Genomic DNA, 21,031 nt, shown 5'->3' with positions numbered 1-21,031 from the left:
ACCCCTTTTCTCACGCTTCTAGATTACATTCAAACTTTCAAACCATTCTCTCTTTTTACCAAAAAAAAAAAAAAAAAAAAAAAAAAGAAAAAAAAAAAAAAAAAAAAGAAAAAAAAGCCTTTTCTCACCTCCCTTTAAATTCACTCCATACCTTTAATTTTTTTTCCAAAAAAAAAAAAAGTATACATTTTATCCATTTCTCCCCACTACAAATACCATTTTCCCTCCCTTGTTTATTCCACTCTTCCAAAAAAAATGCAAAACACCATTATTCCTCCCTATTTCTCTAAACCAACAATAGAGGAAGAAGAATCTCAAAAACTATTACACTACCACAATGAAATAGATGATCCATATCATCAACAAGTGGACACTCTTTCACTCCGTGATCTCCCTATCATCGCCACCGCCGCCATCGATTCTTCATCACCACATTCTCAACGCAACACTACCACGGCCGCCAAAATCAACCACAGTCGTCATTCCTCCACCTCCGACCCTACCTCCGACTTCTTCTTCGAGTTCCTCATCAACAATGACGATGACCTCATCACCTCCACCGCTGATGACGTCATCTTCCACGGTCGTCTTCTTCCTTACACTCCTCCTCCTAGACCTCGTCGCTCTCTTTCTCTCTCCTCTGCCGCAGCTCGCTTGACTCGTCCTCATCAGCTTAATGAGTTGTCGTCGTCGTCGTCATCATCACCTCCTAAAGCGTTACCTAGTATTCGGCCTAGCCGGTCTCTTAACTACCGGAAACTACGTCGGAATCGGTCAAACACGAAGCTGAAAAATGAAACAATAAATACAAGTTCGTGTAATGGTAACACTCGGTTCAACTCGGATAAAAGTCCGGCGAAGTTGCCGTGGTATTGGGCGTTGGTTTTCGGCTTACCGAAGATTCCGGCCGAAATGGAGCTCAAAGACATTAAAAACCGGCAGTTTCGCCGGAATTCTACTCCGCCGCCACCGCCGTCGTCGAGCTTTTTTTCCGGTGACCGGTGTTGCTCCTCTGCTTCTTGGAAACTTCTTAATGTTTTGAGTTGTAAAAGCCATGTCACGGTTGACGTGTCCAACACGGCACCTTTTCGTAATTCCTTATTTTGAAAATTTGTAATGACCTCAGTCGAGTCAGCTTGTATCGAATCCCATCTATATCATTGTCATTTACGACTATTAGTTTATAGACCAAAAATAAAATAAAAAAGTAGAGAGATTGAGGAGGAGGCATGAGGAGAAAGAATGATGCAAGTGTTCGAGAGTTAGAAGCGTAAGGAAGAAGAGATATAGTGTATAGTACGAGTAGTGGTTATTAGTGGAAGATCATGCTAAATTTTAGGCAATTATTATGTGCCCCCTTCCTATATTTGTCATCACTTGTTCAAAAGAAGCTTTTTTTTTTTTTTTTTTTTTTTTTTTCTTTTGATGATATATTTGTTGATTATGAGATTTTAGTTACAAGTTTAATTTATTCATTATTATTTACGTAGTACTTATTACTCGTAATTATTACTTGTATAGTGTAAGGAGCTAAGATAAATGTATGAATATGATGAATAATTAGGTTATTTTGGCCCAATTAAATAAGGTAGTGCGGAGTATAATTCTTCTACATTATGTAGACCAAATTTAATTAGTTTTTGTTTGGTGAAAACCAAATCTCGTCTATTTATAGTAGTACTATACTACTATGTAATTTAGTTTCTTACAAAAGAGTGCTCTCCTTCTATGAAGCGGAACAAGGATAAATGACTAAAGAATTGTGGTCCTATAGAACAACTTTACATTATGAGGTTGAAGAAGACATAAATTAAAGCTATGTTAATCGTAACAATTTTCCAAAAGTAATAAGATAGAGGAAATTAAAGGAGTGAGTTTGGTTTTAGTTGGCTTCCTCAATTTATTTCTATTCCAAAAAACAATAAATAAATAAATTACAATACTTTTCATCATATTCAAGTTGAAAAATGTAAGTTTTTAAGAAGAACATTTTAATTTCTAAGTCTAAGATTTAATAAAAGTATCAGGTCGTCGAGAATTCCCTACACTTCTTGTGAGTATTACACATTTCCATTTTTTTTTACCTCATAAGAATGTTGCTTTACAGAATTACAACACCGCACCTATACGCATATATACACGCTAAGCTAGTATTTTCTACTACCTCTGTTACATATTATTTGCAACAATTAGACATTTTTCCTCTCTACTTTATGTCAAACCGTTGCAAATAATATATAACCGAGGTAGTATTTTTAAAAGTTCTACAAAATAACGGGTAGACCGTAAGAGTATCAATTCAAGTTTATGTTGTAACCCTTAAAAGACTCTATAAGAAGTTTATATTTTTGGTATATGCATGTAAAACGACATAGGATTGAATGAATATCAAGATATCACGGGTGATGCGTTGGTTGACATTATGGCATCTGCTACGAGCCAATTACTACTCCCACTTTAATTGCACTTTTTTTTTTTTTTTTTTTTTTCTCTTTTTATGAATTTTTCTTTTTAAACGGATCAAATATAAATATGATATTGACATATTGCATACGTCCTTCTCATTCCAACTATACATTTTTCGCCAAATATTACAAGTTTTTTTAGCAAATAGAAATTTTTTGGTTCTACAATATACCTTCCCTTAGCCCCAAATACATCCAGAATCTTCCAAATTTAGTGGGAAATAAAGAAAAAGTAAAGGCATAGATTATTGAATACGTATGTTTTTAAATTGGTTAATGCGAAAATATTAACAGAAGTGGGATGTTTTTTCTTTGGGAGATTTTATTTTTAGTGTTGATGTTTTATGTTCTTTGGGAGTTAAATTGACGTAGTTGTTTAGACATTTGTACAAGTCCATAGTGAATTAATATTAAAGGTATGTCCAACCCTACTTACACAACAAGGATTGAGCTAACTTAAGCTAGGGTTGATTTAGCTAGTTTTGAGGAAGAAAGGTCGGAGCCGAATTAAGCACAACTCACCCAAACCAGCCCGATCCATGGGTAGTAGACTGTGGGTGAAATTATGGTCCATAACCCATTATCCAACATAGGTATACCCACCATGAACCCGATCCACCTAACCTGTGGTGGTTGTGGACCACCCTAAACCTGCTTCTGAAGTACTACACTACTACATACAATTTTTTCTAGTTAATAAAACTAAAACCCATCTAAATTTTGTTAACTGCCCAGACAACACAGCACACGACCCGATCAACCCACAACCCAACCCAATTTGGATTAGTCCATGAACGACCCGACCTGATTCAATCCTGTGTCACCCTTGCCCAATTTACTCGCCTTTAAATGGCTCAGTAGCCAACTGTGGGTGGATCTAGTAAAACTCAAACCAATCCAATAACCTAACCTGAAATACACCTTATACCGGTGAGTTAGGATTCAAAAATACCAACTGTTAAGGTAAATGCTTGCACTTTATACCCTGCCCTCCTACCCTAAGCTACAATAAAGACAACCAGTCTCACATAGGAGATACAAGGCTACCATCTGCAACTCTGCGAGCTGCAACATAATATAAATTATTTTCACAGCTGATTCCAGTGTTCTGGACCCCTTCTCACTACTTACAATAATGAAATCGTCGAAAATACATAATTTTCTCACCGTGATAAAAGCTCTAGAAGAATGACAATGAATCTGGAAAATGTAAAGAGAAGGAGCAAATGTTCTTCATCTATTAAAAAAAACATTCATAAGACAGCTGATAATTCTGCATTGTAACATTAGCATAAGTTCGTAACCATTTAAAAGATGAGATTCTATCCTCTCATTAATTGTGCCGATACATCATATAAGTCTTGCTAAAAGTACCACCTCAGATCATTTCACTGATAGTGTTCATATGAGTATATGACTGCATCTATGCTCTAAAATGAAACTTTCCAGATTACATGCAGAAGCTCAGAAACAAACAGGTAATAGCATCAAATTTAATCACTAGGAGTCCAGGATCATCTACCATTTGCAATGTACATGCAACTCACAACTCCGGCAACATGAAGCTCAGATTCCGACAAAAGTAATGGCATCTTGAAAAATTAACCACCAGAATCATTTACCATGCAAAGCACATATGCGACATAAACAATTTGTGTTCGATTGATTAGCATTATGCCATGCTGCTGCCACCATTAGTACCCCTAATACCCCTAGAATAAACCAAAACTTCTTCCATCCCTAACTAATAGTTTACTTTCTAAATTTAGTTAGTTAAACTTTGTACTCTAATTTTCTTGGCAAGGTAAATTTCATTACTGCCCTCAAGCAGGGTCCCTAATATAACTAATCCCAAAACTCCCTTGACGAGGTTTGATCCATGGCCAATGTTATGGGAGATTGGGAGATGAGGTAAGAGGGTGAGCCAACTCTACTAGCCCTTAGACCTAGAACAGCTATAGCACAGAAACTCTGCCACACAGACCACAAGATAGCTGACTGTGGGAACAAGGTAACCTTATGACCTCATCATACAACTACGTAAATGGAGTTCTACATAAACAGAAGTTTCCATGGAAGAGTAGTTAACTAAAATGTTCAAACTGCTTCGTCACCTCAAACTCAATAAATCTTTGAAAGTCATAGGCTTATACCACAGAAGTTTCCATGGAAGAGTTTCTGACAGTTCGATCAATAATAGTCATAGGCTTATACCACAGAAAGTAGCTAGTTTCCCTGGAAGAGTTTCTGACAGTTCGACCAATAATAGTCATAGGCTTATACCACATAAAGTAGCTCTTTCTATTCTATCCCTCTTGGCCTCTTCCTCTTTGACAATGTTCAAAGAAGCCAAGTGAAAGCAATTAATTGCGGCTCTCTGTAATGCCAAATGACCCCTTCCCCTAATATTTTATCAAGACTCCTTTCTTTCTTATCTTGCTTCAACATAATCTCTCTTCTTAAGAGCAATACCCTCCAACAGTTCCCAAGTTGATTGCTCATATCAACCAGAAATAAACAGTGTACTTAAAGATGATTGAGAGATTGATCACAGAATCATACAGTATATCAACTTGGTCAAAAAAGTATATTCAATATGTAACCTTTCAGTTCACGACACAAAAAATATATAAAAATCTAGGATGTGTAATTATCACACATACTTTATATCAACAGGAATAGCCTCATATGGAATTCAATTATAGAAATAGTTGTTTACCAAGGATTTCAATTGTAGTATGATAGCCCATTATAAAGCTAAAGAAGCACAACTGATGAATTAGACAACCAAAGCAATAGAGAATGTAGCCTTCCAGAATTGGATATTACATGGAACTATGGAAGATACATCACAAAGCATGAAATGGACAAGATTGTAGTCATGAACAACAAAAACCCAAAGTATGTCCAGGACAAATTTTAAAGTTGGGAAGTATCTACCATTCTGTGATCTCTACCTTACTGCCGTTCATTACGACTTATGAGCAACAAATTGTACATAACATTTCTTCACTAATTCATTTACTTTCAAATGCCATATTTCATTTGTTGTCACATCTCACATGATCCTTGCCAACAATTTGATGTAGCAATGACATAAGTAAAGATACTTAGAAATCCTCAAAAAATATTATAATGCCAGTTCAAACTATATCAAAAGCATGAATCTTGAAGCTGATTTGCAACAGAATTGAAAATATAAGCAACTTAGCTCTATTTCAACAGTTCAGAAAAAAATATATGTTGGGTAAATATAATGTACAATTTCACTCGCCAGAATAAAAGTTTCAATGAATTCTATGATAAGTGCCATCAATAACAAAGAAAAACAAATCGAAGGCAAAAAAGAATTATAACAAGAAAAGATCACAGCCGCAAGAACAGACACGCCTTCCACACCAGATAAAATATACCACATCAAAAGCTACATGCTCACTACTTCAGGCAAATGATACAAAACCTTATACAAGAATAACCATTCATAAAAAGAATCGAGAAGATACAATCTACAGGCAGTGACGATGGTACCAGGTCAAAATGGTCAATTGCAGATGTAAGTCCCGCTTTCAACCTTGTGATCTACCACGTAAAAGTCTGTTGTAGCTTCAGAAGCAGGCCAAAGTGAAACACCAGAGAGTGTTTTAGCCCCTTTGACCAAAAACTTTACATGACATACAACATCAATTTCTTCTTCAGTATCCTCTTCATTTATATCAACAGGCATCCGCGCCCTAAGCTTCCCAGGAGCACCCTTTAATGGGATCTCTTGTATATGCCATTTCAACTCCCTCTCATTCCTATTCAAGACAGCCTTAGGAGAGACGTTCAGTAGTGTAGGATCAACTGGCAGTTTGAGAATAAATGTAACATCTGTGAGTGGTGCCAGCAAATCAGGGTTTGAAATGTATTGAATCATGACAGAGAGTAAGGTCCCAACATGGCGTTTCACAAGCCTAACACGCAAAGGAATGGGGGTCATCTGGGGCATCAAACTGTACTTCAGAACAGGTAAAGGCTCTTCAGAGGCTGCCGTTCTTACATGAAACATCCCATTGCCAAGGCTGCTAACACGAGAGCTCTGCATAACAGTTCTTTTAACAGAAGTTGTACCATCAATCTTAAATGAGAATTCGGTTTCTTTATCACCCATCATCTTTGGAGGCAATGTTCTCAAATAAATCACACCCATCAATCCCACTCTAGAAAGCAATGACTCCCTGAATTCCGCACTGATCTCCTCAACAATGAACATCTCAGGGCCCTTCATCTCTGACTTCTGCACCAAGAGATTTTCAAGAGGTGTGGCAGCTGCACCACTGGCAGCAACAGGAGCCCCATCAGGCCCAGTTTGTAACAACTCAAGTCCACCAAGACCCTCCCTCTTCGCAGCTTTAGTAGTGCCCACAAACTCTGACGCATCCAGCCCACCACCAAATGCATCACTAAACCCTTCAAACGTCTCTCTAAGTGACGCCTCCTCATTACCAAACTCAATCCCACCATAATCCCCTTCAAACCCTTCCACAGCAATGTGGGTAGGCTGAGCAGCCTCAGCAGGAGGCAACGGTGTCACCTCAAGCCCCACCAACGCCTTAGTCATATCCGAAGCCACATCCTTATCCTTCTTAAAATCACCAACCAATGACTCCGGCTTATTAATCGAATCACTAGCAGCAAACGGATCCTTCACCCCCTGTTCCTCCTCAATCTTCACCCCACCATCCTGCTCCCCTAAACCCGCTTGCCCCACAACAGCAATACTCGCCCCCACCTCATCCCCCGCCGTTAAAGTCTCACTAGGCAACTCAAACCTCATACTCGAAAACGACTCCACCCCCGCCTCATGCTCCACAGCCAAACTCTCCGCTGCCCCAACCCAATTATCTGCCCCTCTAACCTTATTCTCAGTATCAATAGCAGAATGCACCATCTTAGCAATACTCTCACCGTGCATCGACGCCAACATCGCCGCCAACCTAATATTACTAACACCCCTCAAAACAATATCCAATGCCATATAAATCTCAGCATATTTCTTCCCTAATTTCTCTGGGGTCACGTCAACCCCTCTACAAGCAGTAACAACAACACTAACAGCTTGATTAACAATACTAATACACTCAAAAACATTATTAGTAGTAGTACTATTATCATCATCATCATCAACAGTTGTAACACCCAGAACATAAATCGAATTCACCAAACGATAAACAACACGATATCGAGATTCAACCCCAACAATTACCTGACCACTGTAAGCAGCAAGTGGGTCATCGCCAACAATGGTGGGGTCGCCGGAAACATCGTCGTTTTGGTGTTTGGAGGAGAGAGAAGCGGCGGCGGCGGCGGCGGAGGAGAAGGCGAGACGGGTGTTTCGGAAGGCGGAAACGGCGACGAGAGCTCGAGCTGGAGGAAACCATTCCCGGGTTTGGAGGAGGATGTCGGGCCCATTGACGGGTTGGAGAGAGAGAGCTAAGCAGGACATTGAAGATCTGGATCTAATCTATCAGAAAAATGGTGATTGAACTGGAATTTTGGGGTTGATCAATGGAATTTTGGGAGGAGAGAGAAATTGAATGATTAACGAAAGAGAGGTTTTGGGGGTTGATTTCGATCTGATCTATTGTTCTTTCTTTTTCTTTTCCTGTGTTTGTTTGTTTTTTTTTTGTTTTTTTTAAAGTTTTTTTTAAGAAAAAATTAACAAATGATTTAGGCTTGGTAATTATTGTTTGATTAATTAATTAACACACCTTGGGGTCGAGTTTGATTACTGGGTCGAGTTTGATTAAGTCGGGTTAGATCAGGCATAATTCGAGTTTGAATCTTGCTATCAAATATTGTGCCTATACATCTTATAAGATGAAATATAAATTAGATTTCTTTCAGGTCGAGTCAATTTTTTACACCTTATCTTCAATTATTATTAGTAGTGACAATATTTTTATCTATTACAAAAGAAATGTCATGTTCATAACTTCATATAAACTAGTCCTCAATAATCGCCAAGCCTAAATCAATCCACAATAACTAATACGGGTATTGCTCTGTAGAAAAATTATTTAAACCAATGAATTTGAACCTATGACATTGAGTTTTGATCATCTTAATAAGAAGTGTTGTATGTGTCACAACATAGTACACATTACTTTTGAATATTCTAATTAGGGTGGACATCGTCTTTATTGTTGCAAATAAATACTATTCTCTTTTTTTTTTTTGGGGGGGGGGGCATCAGTTTGACTGGTACATTTGGTGAGACGTAACTTTGACCATTAATATCTTTAATTGTCTATTAGTAAAAATTATAAGAAAATTATATTATGAAACTAGACATTATGACTAATCTAATGATATATTATATAATAATATTTATTTATTTTATAGGATAATAGAAGTGGAAAAAATTATGTCAACCATAGTATGTGAATAGTGCAAAAATCAAAGTGATGCATTTAAAAAAAAAAAAAAAAAAAGGAGTATGTGTTAAAGTAATTATTGTTGTCAACCTATTTGAGAATTAAGACGTTGAAGATGGAGATAGGAGAGAAAGGAGTATGTAGGGCAGTAGGGGATCATGTGTTTCAAGCTAAGATCGAGTCTCTTAATGATTTTATTGGTGCTTATAAGCACTTATAAATTGCATGTGTTGGATTGCACAACTTTACAGGTGCAAATAAAGGCGTGTAAACCATGATTTAAGTCGCCAAAGGGTGCAAATGCATTGAAGGCAAAATGTTGGCTCGTTCATTTAAGTCAAAGTGGCAACGTGTTTTGCCACAAGTTTGCACAATTTGGTTGGTTTACGCAGGGGAAGATCATACGAATTTTAAGTGCAAGCATGGTTGTTGAAATATGATTTATGAGTTGCTTGATTATAAATTATTAGGTTTGCGTATTGGGTTTTGTTTGGCTACTTCGCAACTTATGTTTTTATGTTTTAGTTACTAATTACTAAAGGCTACTTGTAGCCTTCCAACTTGTTCAAGTTTGTAGCTACCGCTTTTTAAGAAGTGAGTGAAATCGGGGCAGGCTCACAAACGTTCACTATATATATATATATATATATATGTGTATATATATATATATATATATATATATATATATATATATATATATATACACACACACACACATATATATATATATATATAGGGTCGGGATCCGGTGAGAACCACCCTTTATGTGAGAACCCACACCTTATGTGAGGACAAATCTCAGTCGCTAGATTAGATGAAATCCAACTGCTGAGATTATAAGCCTGCCTAACAAACTAACCTTCAGCCTCTACTTTATCTCTCTCCTCTATTCTGTCTGCAAATCAAAGCTCATCAATTGCGATTTAGTTATCAATGGCGATTCACTGAGTATGCTCTTCTTTCGGCAAATTTCAACGATTTCTTTTTGCAAATTTCAATGGTTTCTTTTTGCAAATTTCAACGGTCGCAATTTCATCCATCATTGAGGTTTGTTTGTACTTTTAATTTTGAATTGCATGTTAATCTGAATGTTCAAAATATTTTGATTTTACATCTTTGAAAATTTTGGAATTGCATGTTAATTTTGGAATTGAATTACATGTTAATTTTCGAATTACATTAATCGAATTGAATGTTTAATTCTTATTTGATTGAATTGAATCAATTATTTAGGTTTGATTAATTTGATAGAGATTTTAATAATATCAGATTAAACTTGATAGTGATTGTAATGACGTCATATTAAACTTATGATAAAAAATGTTCTGAAATTTCCAATTGAATGCTCTTATTATGTTGTTAGTAGGTTTTTATTTTCAATTCAATGTTGTTATTATGTTCTTATTTTCAATCAAATTTAAAATGAGAAAATAAATTAAAATGAGCAAACCTAAATATGTATAATAGAACATTTAAAATGAGGTAACTACAATTAAAATGAGCAAATATTAATGACATTCATAAGTAATTCAAGGATCTATAAGTAGTCAGTGTTTCGAGTAAAAACACTCAGTATACAGAATTGTGTATGTATGTGTGTGTGTGTGTGTGTGAGTGAGTGTGAGTGGGTGTAACAGTGTGTCTGTGCGTGAGTGTGTGTGAGTGTGAGTGAGTGTAACAGTGTGTCTGTGTGTGAGTGTGAGTGTGAGAGTGAGTGAGTGTAAGAGTTTATGTATGTGGGCATTGAATTGCATGTTCATTTGACAAATGAGCAAACCTATCCCCCCCTGCCCCCTCCTCTTTCTGCTTGCAATTCTGATTTCAGTTCTAATTATAGATTCTGAAATTATTGTGTGTGTATGTGTGTGTGTGTATGTGTGTGTGTGTTTGTGTGTGTGTGTAAATGTGTATCTATGTCTGTGTGTGTGTAAGTTTGTTTAAGAATCTGATTTCAGTTCTAATTATTGAGAGTGTATGTGTGTGTGTGTGTGTTTAAGTGTGTTTAAGGAGGTGCATATTCACAAATGATGAGCAACAACGAACAAGTTGAGAGTCAATCAAGTACCATCACAAATGTGCCAACTAATCCTACAATAGTAGCACCTTTGATCACTCTTGGAGAAACAAAAGAATGGCATCCAATATGCCCCAATGAGTTGAAACTAGCTATAGGGATGAAGTTTAATAATCTTGAAAAGGGCCTTGAATTTTATAAAGACTATGCATTTGCTTCTGGTTTCAATACAAGGAAGTCTACAACTAAAAGACAAAGAAGAAGCAAAGAATTGAAATATCAGTATATCTTGTGCAATAAGGAAGGATACAAAGAGAAAAGAAAGACTACTGTAGAAAAAGATTTAAATAACAAGGAAGGGGAAAACAATGAAGAAAAAGCTTCAATCAAAAGGAAGAGACTCGTTACTCGTGTTGGGTGCAAGGCACATATTGTCCTAAAGCATTGTGATGATAACACATACATAGTGAACAATTTCATGAGGGACATACTCATGCACTTTATATACCTAGCTGCAATCTATTCCAAAAAGAAGGAAGGAAAATGAACATTTTACATAAAAAAATAATTGTGAATAATTCTAAGGTAACACTTTCAAATTCTCTTATGTTCATGAATTCTATGTATGTTCTAATAAAAGTTGTTTGCTCATTTGACAAATGAGCAAATAATTTTTTGCTCTTTTGCCAAATGAGCATTGAATTGTTTCATGAATTCTCTTATGTTTCAAATTCTCTTATGTTTCATGAATTCTCTGTATGTTCTAATAAAAGTTGTTTGCTCATTTGACAAATGGGCAAATAATTTTTTTCTCATTTGACAAATGAGCATTGAATTGTTTGCTCATTTTAAAAATGAGCATTGAATTATTTGCTCATGTGACAAACTGTTTTGTTCTTTAAATAGGTGAATATTGGTCCTGTTACAACTTTTCGAATGATGAAGGAAATTGTTGGAGGATATGAAAACATTGGTGCATCTAAGGAAGATTTCAAAAATTTTCATAGAGATTTAAAAGCATACATTCAATGAAGCGATGCTCAAATGTTCGTGGATAACTTTACCAACAAAAAGCTAATGTGGAGCGCTTTTTTCTTTGATTTTGAGATGGATAAAGATTATTGCCTTTGTAGAGCATTGTGGGCAGACCCCCTTTGTAAAAAGAGTTATGCTCTATTTGGTGATATGGTATCCTTTGATACCACATACCAAACCAATAGGTAATTCATTTATGTGTTATTACTAGCTATGGCTTAAATTAATGACTTTGTTTTAAATAAAATTAGTTTAATTGCTCATTACTTCTATGTGAAAATTGAATATCCCCATAAGTCTAATATTCTTTGATAAGAGTATGTATATGGGCATTGAATTGCATGTTCATTTGACAAATGAGCATTGAATTATTTGCTCATTTGACAAATGAGCATTGAATTGTTTGCTCATTTCACAAATGAGCATTGAGTTATTTGCTCATATGACAAATGAGCATTCAATTATTTGCACATTTGACAAAAGAGCAAAGAATTGTTTGCTTATTTCACAAATAAGCATTGAGTTATTTGCTCATTTGACAAATGAGCAATCGATTATTTGATAATTTTTCAAATGAGTATTAAATTATTTGCTCATTTAAACTTTATTTTGTATGTGTAAACAGGTACAACATGGTGTTTACTCCATTTACAGGGGTTGACCATCATAAGAATTGCATTAATTTTGCTGCTGGTTTCATAGCAAAGGAAGATATCGTATCATTTGAATGGTTGTTCAGATCATTCCTCAAGGCAATGGGTGGGAATGAACCTAATTGTATGATCACAGATCAGGATCCAGCAATGAAAATTGCTGTTAGAAGTGTGTTTAAGAAGACTGAATATCAGTTCTGTATGTGGCACATAATGAAAAAGTTACCAGATAAGGTGGAGAAATCAATCATGCAAGAAGAAACTGGTTTCCTACAAAAATTATGTGCTTGCGTTTGGCACCTTGAAATTGAACCCGCTGAGTTTGAAGAAAGGTGGAACAAGGTGATGATTGAATACCACTTGGAACAACATGAGTGGTTAGGTTATATGTACAAGATAAGAGACAAGTGGATTCCGGCCTATTTCATAGATGTGTTCCTTGGAGGAATAATGCGTACAACATCAAGATCCGAAAGTGAAAACAACTTTTTCTGCTCCTTTATCAATCCTCATGTGTCACTTGTTGAGTTTTACTTGAGATATGAAGCTGCAATTGATGCCCAGAGACACACTCAAGGTCAGAATGATAATGATTCAAAGCACAAATATCCTGAGTGCAAAACACCACTAGGGATAGAAAAGCATGCCTCACATTTATATACTAACTCTGTCTTTTATGAATTTCAATACGAGGTTGAAATTGCTTGTTTTTCTTGTGGTGTTGATGAATTGAAGAAAGAAAATGAATTGGAAGTTGCAATATTAAGTGAAGGAAATCGGACTAGAACATTTGATGTTGTGTTTAATCCAACTAACTATGACACCACATGTTCATGCAAGCTATTTTATAGGCAAGGAATTCCATGTAGACATATGATTTGGGTTTGGAAAGCAAAAAGGTTTGAAACCATTCCTGAGCAGTATATGCTACACAGGTGGACTACTATGGCATTAAAGAAACCAATTTTTGACTTGGGAGGAAACCCGTTGGAGCAATGTGCTATTATAATAGACAAGAAAAAATTGTTAAATGATTTATGGTCAGAGATACACACTTGTGTAAGTTTGGCAGAAGGCAAAGATGAAGATATTCAAGACCTTGTGATAAATCTTCAAGGAATAAGAAAGGATTTGGAAGCAAAGAGGATTGCAAGAAATAATGAAACAACAGTTGGAAGTGCAAAAAACAAAGAGCAAGACATTGAGCTATTGATTGGAGCTAGTGTGCCAACTGAAATAATTGTCAAACCTCCAAAAGTTTCAAAGAATAAAGGGACTGGAGTTCATGTATCAAATGAAGAGACTTCAAAAAAGAAAGCGACTGAGATTGATGTGTCAAATGTTGAAACAAGAGGTAGAAGTGCAAAAAGGCTTAAGGGAGAAAAAGAAAAGGCTGTAAAACAAAACCAAAAAAAAGAAGAGATTATGTAGAGGTTGTGGTGAATTGAGTCATCATGATATTAGAAATTGTCCAAAAAAGTGTAATGGTACTTTTATATACATATGAGATTTTGTTGAATTTTTATATTTAATAATATATTATTAATTTTGTACTAATCATAGTTTAATGCTTTGCAAATATTGTTGAATTGAAAATAGAACATATTCAAATAAGTGACTAAATATTTGTTCATTTCTTAAATGAGCAATAATTCCTTGCTCATTTATCAAATGAGCAAATAGTTAACTACTCATTTTGTCAAATGAGCAAATAATTATTTGCTTATTTGGCAAGTGAGCAAATTAGCTATTATATGAACTTGGAACAATTGCACTCCTGTTTCAGCTCCCAGTCCAAAATCAGCTCTCCTCAGGTCAAATGAGCAAACATATCTTTTCTCAATCATCAAATGAGCAAGTAATTCCTTGCTCATTTAGCAAATAATCAAAAAGGTAAATGCTCATTTCTTAAATGAGCAAAAATAGTTTCTCATTTGTGAAATGAGCAAACATTTCTTTACTCATTTATCAAATGAGCAAGAAATTCTTTGAACATTTATCAAATGAGCAAGAATTCATTGATCTATCATTTAATGAGCAAGCATCTGTTTGCTCATTTAACAAATGAACGAATATTTCAAATGAACACTGGTTGTATATAACAAGGTATGTGAAGTAAAAACAAATAAAAGATTGAATTTTAATTCAAATATAATCATCACTATAATAAAAAAGGGTAGGCTTCTGTTGGTAAAATCTGTTTATAAATCAGTTTTACATCATTCAAAGACTACTTAAAAGTAGATAAAATCTTAATTTTCCCAATTCCCTAAACCAAAAAAGACAAATCATCACTACTAACTATTTAATTCCCTAACATTCAGCTTTCTTCAGTCTTTTGCTCTTTCTTCCTTGAACTTTTTCTTCTTCAGGCTCTTCTTTTTCAGCATTTTCTTCTTTGTCAGCAACAGAAACTTTACTTTGCTTTTTCTTCTTCTGAGGAATTTCTTTAACAAATTGAATAGTGTTCACTTCACTTGTAATTATTCCCAGGGTGTACTTTTCACGAAGTTTAGCCAAGATTATTAGCTGCAAAACAAATAACATAATCAAACCCTATACAATTAAGGAGATTTCAATAACATGAGAAAACATTTATTTCAATTAACATTTATAAGACAGTAACTGAAAGGATTAAGGGCTCAAACTAATTTCAATTAACCCACAACAATGAGCAATAGTGTATTTTTTTAGGCTTGCATTTTGAAAGTTCAGCAATGAAAAGGATGATTTCCTGTTTGCTTTGTATCGTTTATCATGCTTTATTGCAGGCTAAGCTAACCATTGGTAATATCCAGGAATTCTCATGTTTTCTCTACACAACAAATGGGCTCGAAGCAATTTGGTTTATGATCTAAGATGGAATAAATGCTCACTGCAAATGCTTTCTCTTGACCTTGCAGGTCCAACAAAAACTTAATGAGTCGGAGTACAAAGATTTTGTCGGTTATTTGAAGGCACTGAAGTCAAAAACTATGAAAATAGGTTCTGTTTTTCAATCTATTGCAAAACTGTTTTCTGGGCAAGAAAAACTTCTCCAGAAACTACAGTGCAAAGGAGTTCAAGTTTTTCTACAAAAGTGCATGCCCAAACCATTAATGTCACTAACAAACAACACCCTCGAGCAATAAAGCATCAAGTTTTCCATAAATTCAGATGTAAATCATCATTCTCTGATGAGCCAAACCATATACAGTAGCAGAAATATGAACCCGTTAAGTATTTAAAATCAATCAAGTTGCGTAACTGCGTAAGGTCCAACAACCTAATCACAAGTTTCCTCAGTGACCAGTAAAAGTAACACCACAAGTTGCAGTTGTAACTTGTAAGGCAATGGCCTAAGGTATTGCTAGATTAATGAACCATAGACCTCAAAATTAAAGTAAACATTTGATAGGAATCCTTGCTCATTTATGAAATGAACAAGTAAATCCTTGCTCATTTGTCAAATGAGCAAACATTTCTTTGCTCATTTGATAAATGAGCAAGTAATTTCTTGCTTATTTAGCAAATAATCAAAAAGTTAATTGCTCATTTCTTAAATGAGCAAAGAATTAGTTGCTCATTTGTGAAATGAGCAAACATTTCTTTGTTCATTTATGAAATGAACAAGTAAGCAAATAGACCAAAACATCATATTATTAATGAGACTAATCTGAAAGACTTACATTATTTTTCGTCAAACCAGGATCCCACTTTGCACAACCCATGTATGTTTCCATGAGTCTCATCACTGCAACTCCACAATGCAAATGATTTTTATCCGAAGACTTCCATGAACCATTAATCACAGAAATTTCCATCCGCTTGATATCATTTGCCAAAATAGAACTCTGTACATTTCCTTTACATTGAATAAAGTTTGAAAAAGCAGTTCTCTGAAAATAAAAACATCAAATAAGCAAACATAATAAAATCTGATCATTCAAGTAAAAGAAACAAACATAATGTGAATAGAGATTAACTTTTAAGCCATACCAAATGTTTTAAAAGCTGTTTATGATCTCCAGCATCTTCGTTATAATAAAAAAGCTCGATATTACCATTCAGTGTGGTAGTGTTAAAACATACCAAATAGTAATGATCTTCTTCATAAACTGGGAAGAAAAAAAGCTGAATATCCTTGTGTGGTACAACTGATTTCATGTACAAATTCTCAGCAACCTCAAAAAACATCTTATTCCGATGGGCAACAGAATCTATCTCATAGTGAATAAGACAGTCCTACATGTTAAAGAAAAAAAAATTAATTACAACAAAAAAACAAAATAATTCAATAAAACAAAATAAATGAAAGAATTTGAACTTACGGTAGCACTAAGGTCACAAAAGAAACGAGCAGGAGAATTTGGATCTCTAAACTGCTCATTATAATTCAGAATGCTACACCAAGCATTAATGATCTCTGTATCAACTTTATTTTTATTATAAAGCTTCTCAAGATGTAATCTCAAAATTTCAAGACCATTCTCTCCATTAAATACTGGTTCACTGCATAAAAAGAATAGAGAAAGTTAGTATGACTAAAACAAATGGAAGTTAATGTACAAGATAATAAATTCTATAGATAAAAAAAATACTTACAAACGATTTTTATCATCAGCAAACATTGCTCTCAAGACGCTCACCTGAACTAGTGATAATGGATTGTAAATTATCATAATGCGGGACTTAAAAGGTGATCTAAGAAGCACTGATGGCTAAGGTTTGCGTTTCTTTAGAATAGAACTCTTCTTTTCAGTATCACCTTTTCTCTTATGCACAATTGCAGCTTCTTGAGCATCAGAAATGAGATCTTGAGGATTAGCATTTAGAGTATCACCAACAGCTTGAGAAGCATCAACAACAGAAGCACCAACTTGTGCACTGACAGAAGCAACTACAGGTTCAGTAGGCGCATCGCTAGGGGGAGAATCAGTTTCTTGAGAAAAGACTCCTAAACTGAATGTAGGAGTTCCAGATCCTTTGGCAAGTGAACGTCCTGAAGCAGATTTGAAACTTGAATCTCCAAGTTTTTTGAACACATTTTTAGCAGCCCTATCTGAACATCCAACATCAGGAATACAACTTGCTATCTGAACACTTTCAGAAGCAATCTTAGTAACATCAATGGGTTCCGATTCATTTGGATGAACAACCATTGCATTGATTGAAGATTCAGCATGCTTTTTGTTGCTTGAAATCTCAGAATACCTATCCCAAGCTTTAATTACTGCCGGATCTTGCCAATACTCTTCATCTTGGCTAAATGAAAGAGTATTATCTTCAGTCAAAGTTTTGGAGCTCATCTTATGCTCATCACAAATGCCCATGGCATCTTCCTTCAACTTTTGTATCTTCTCGTTGTTTGGAAAATACTTGATGGCAGCTTCATGTTTTTGACTGAAATCCATGTATGCCAAGACCAGGTTTTTAGATGCTGTTGCAAGCTCTATAAGGAATTTCTGTAAAAAAATAAAAATAAAAATAAAATACATAAATAAGATAAATAATGAGAAGAGTAAATATGAAATGAGCAAAGTGGATATGAAATGAGCAAAGTGGATATGGAATGAGCAAAGTCATATAAAAATGAGCAAATTGAACTTTATATGAGCATTGAAGTTTTTGCTCATTTGACAAATGAGCAAAAAATTAATTGCTCATTTGACAAATGAGCAAAAAAATTAAGAACTATAATGCTCCTGCTCATAAGAAATATCCACATATTTATCATAAATGAGTTTCACAAGATTGCAGTAACCAAAGACCAACATTTACATAAAATACTTTTTCTATATTCATGAGATGCATATGAGTAATGCAAAAGCACACATATGGCCACTTGCCTCTATGCATCATACTGAGAAGAACTCATATAATTGTGTGTGTTTGTGTGTGTGTGTGTTTAAGGGGTGGAGGAGGGGGGAGTGCAGACTTAGAAGGGATCAATACTCTTGTTCAAACAATGTCTAAAAATGAACAAAGAATTAATATTGGTTTCCAGAAAACTCATACAAATACCTTCTTTGGATCTTGTTCACTTTCTTCATTTTTTGTACAAATTGGATCAGATTGTTCCTAAAATCAAACAAAAACAAAACAAAAAAATAAAATAAAAAGAAAGTTAGAACAAGTTGAAAGCAAATATCCTAACAAATATAAACCAAGCTTACTTATAACACATAACCAATTGCATAATTTGCTCATCTGTCAAATGAGCAAAAAATTATTTGCTCATTTCAAAAATGAGCAAAAATTAGTTGGTCATTTCCAAAAAGAACAAAGAATATTACAGTATATATGATTATCTTATTGGCAACTACTTGAGTTTCCACTTGAGAAGGAATGAATTTTTCCTAAATAAAAAAGTTAAAAATGTAGGATAAAAAGGAAAAGAATAAAACAGAAAATTATAGTTAAACACCATTTTAGGCTGTGTCATGCTAGAAGAACCAGCATCAAGCTTTTTAGCACGAATATTTCCAAGCCTCCCTTTAAAGAGTTCCAATTTCTCACGTGTTGACAACATAGCTGTTGTCCACCCTTTCAAGATTGAAATTTCACGTGCAGCTCGAACTTCCTCAAGTACAACTTGATCAACATATAATAACTACAAACAAGTAAGAAAAGAAAAATTAGTAAATTAAAAATCAACAAATAATTAAGAAATACTACATTAAAAATAAACAAAAATTATAGTAATACCATAAGAAACAATAAAGACCCAGGAAAAGAACGAGTTGGACGTTCTTCCCAGAAAAGCTTGCCCTTCACGAGAGAATCAAGGATATACTTTGACCAATTGAAGTCCTTGATTTTATCAACATCAGAAAGAAATGTAAGAATATCAGAATTAATATTCATGTTTTGTTTCCCTGACAAAAAAATGAGCAAAACAAAAGAGAAATGAGCAAATAGAAATTTAAATGAGCAAAATAAAATAGAAATGAGCAAACTAAATTGAAAATGAGCAAATTGAAAGTAAAATGAGCATAATAAAAATAAGAAGACTACCATCCATCAGTGTAGACACACAAAGAACTACAAAGTTCCGTTTGAACATAGCACCAGCTGACTTATGCTCCTTCAAAAACTCTTTAAGCTCCCCTATTTTGATAGAGAGTGAGTTGCTTTGGAATTGCTTTTTCCATTGCTGAATGACTTTTTTTATTTCTGGAAAAATTATTTTTATCAATCTCTATGCCCCCTATTGGCAACCCAAGAACTTCATGCACATGGTCTTCAGTAATACGGAAAGGATCAGAATCAGGAATATTTAATAAGCACATCTTAGCATCAAAGTGCTGCATCAACCATAAACCCAACCGCAAAGGCAGTTGGGTCACCTTCAAAAACTCCATTGACCCAAATCCTATATCTCTAACTGCTTTCAACTGATTTTGTGAAAGTAAAACTGATTCCATAACTTGAACAATGGATGAGGGTGACATCCGACTATGCAATGTCCCATGAATGTGAGACTTCAAACCTTCCACTTCATTGCCTGACTTCAAACCTTGCAATTCATTGCTGGATTTCATCTCCACTACCTTAATCATCTGTTTTTCTTTCTTTAATGTGTCCTTTAAAACCATTTTTCCTTTGTCATTAGAAGATCCTGTCTTGAAACTCCTTCCTTTATATTGTGGATGTGTAGAACCACCAACAACTCCTAATTGTGCTGGCCCTGCTGCATCTTGGTCACCACCAACAACGGCTGCCCTTGCTGGATCTTCGTCACCACCAACAACTCCTAACTGTGATGCCCCTGCTGCATCTTGGTCACCACCAACTCTTAACTGTGCTGCCCCTGCTGCATCTTGGTCACCACCAATAACTCCTAACTGTCCTGCCCCTGCTGCATCTTGCTCACCAACATTAACAGCAGAATATGTCTCAACAGATGTCCTGCTTAACAAAATAGGTATCCTTGATGTCAAATGAGCAAATACTTAGCTACTAATTTAACAAAATGAACAAAAACTTAAATGGTCATCTCTCAAATGAGCAAATAGTTAATTTCTCATTTCTCTAATGAGCAAATAGTTAAATGCTCATTTGTCAAATGAGCAAATACTTAGTGCTAAAATGAACAACAAAACATAAAATGAACAAGTTATCAACTACTTTCAAAGCTGTGAAGAAGTTAGAGAACTTGTTTTTAAACTCAAATTCTTTCTCACTAATATCTACTTTAAGACCTGATGTGCAACATAATGAACTAACTTCTAGGCTTCTGATGTGAAAAGCCGAACAGTAAAACCCCTTCAAACTATCAGCTTCTTGGCTTCTGATGTGAAAAGCCGAACTAAGTACACGACGAAGTTGGTAGCTTTGTGGTGACGATAGTAATAACATTGCACAGGGAATTTTGATTGTGAGAATTTCTAAGACAAACAAAAGAGATGAGAGCCCTGTACTCCCATCTAAAACAGTTTTTTTCCTATTTGCTTTCACATACAAGTA

At 35.0% G+C, this 21,031-nt stretch overlaps 1 protein-coding gene across 1 annotated transcript; it reads right to left on the bottom strand.

Moving 5' to 3' along the window:
• Window positions 1–5,679: 5,679 nt before the first annotated feature.
• On the bottom strand, window positions 5,680–8,120 carry LOC145578702 (uncharacterized). Its single transcript, XM_081636001.1, has one exon. It carries the CDS (start codon window positions 7,948–7,950, stop codon window positions 6,007–6,009), a length of 1,944 nt encoding a protein of 647 aa, XP_081492127.1. The 5' UTR covers window positions 7,951–8,120; the 3' UTR covers window positions 5,680–6,006.
• Between the last annotated feature and the right edge of the window lie 12,911 nt (window positions 8,121–21,031).

The sequence above is a fragment of the Chenopodium album genome, chromosome 14 (genome assembly GCF_948465745.1).
Source record: "Chenopodium album chromosome 14, dcCheAlbu1.1, whole genome shotgun sequence".
Classification (NCBI taxonomy): domain Eukaryota; kingdom Viridiplantae; phylum Streptophyta; class Magnoliopsida; order Caryophyllales; family Amaranthaceae; genus Chenopodium; species Chenopodium album.
This window is presented reverse-complemented; position numbering and strand designations above follow the sequence as displayed.

What these genes read in the sequence shown, in the direction of transcription:
- LOC145578702 (XM_081636001.1), bottom strand. Translation starts at nt 7,950, where the DNA reads ATGTCCTGCTTAGCTCTCTCTCTCCAACCCGTCAATGGGCCCGACATC.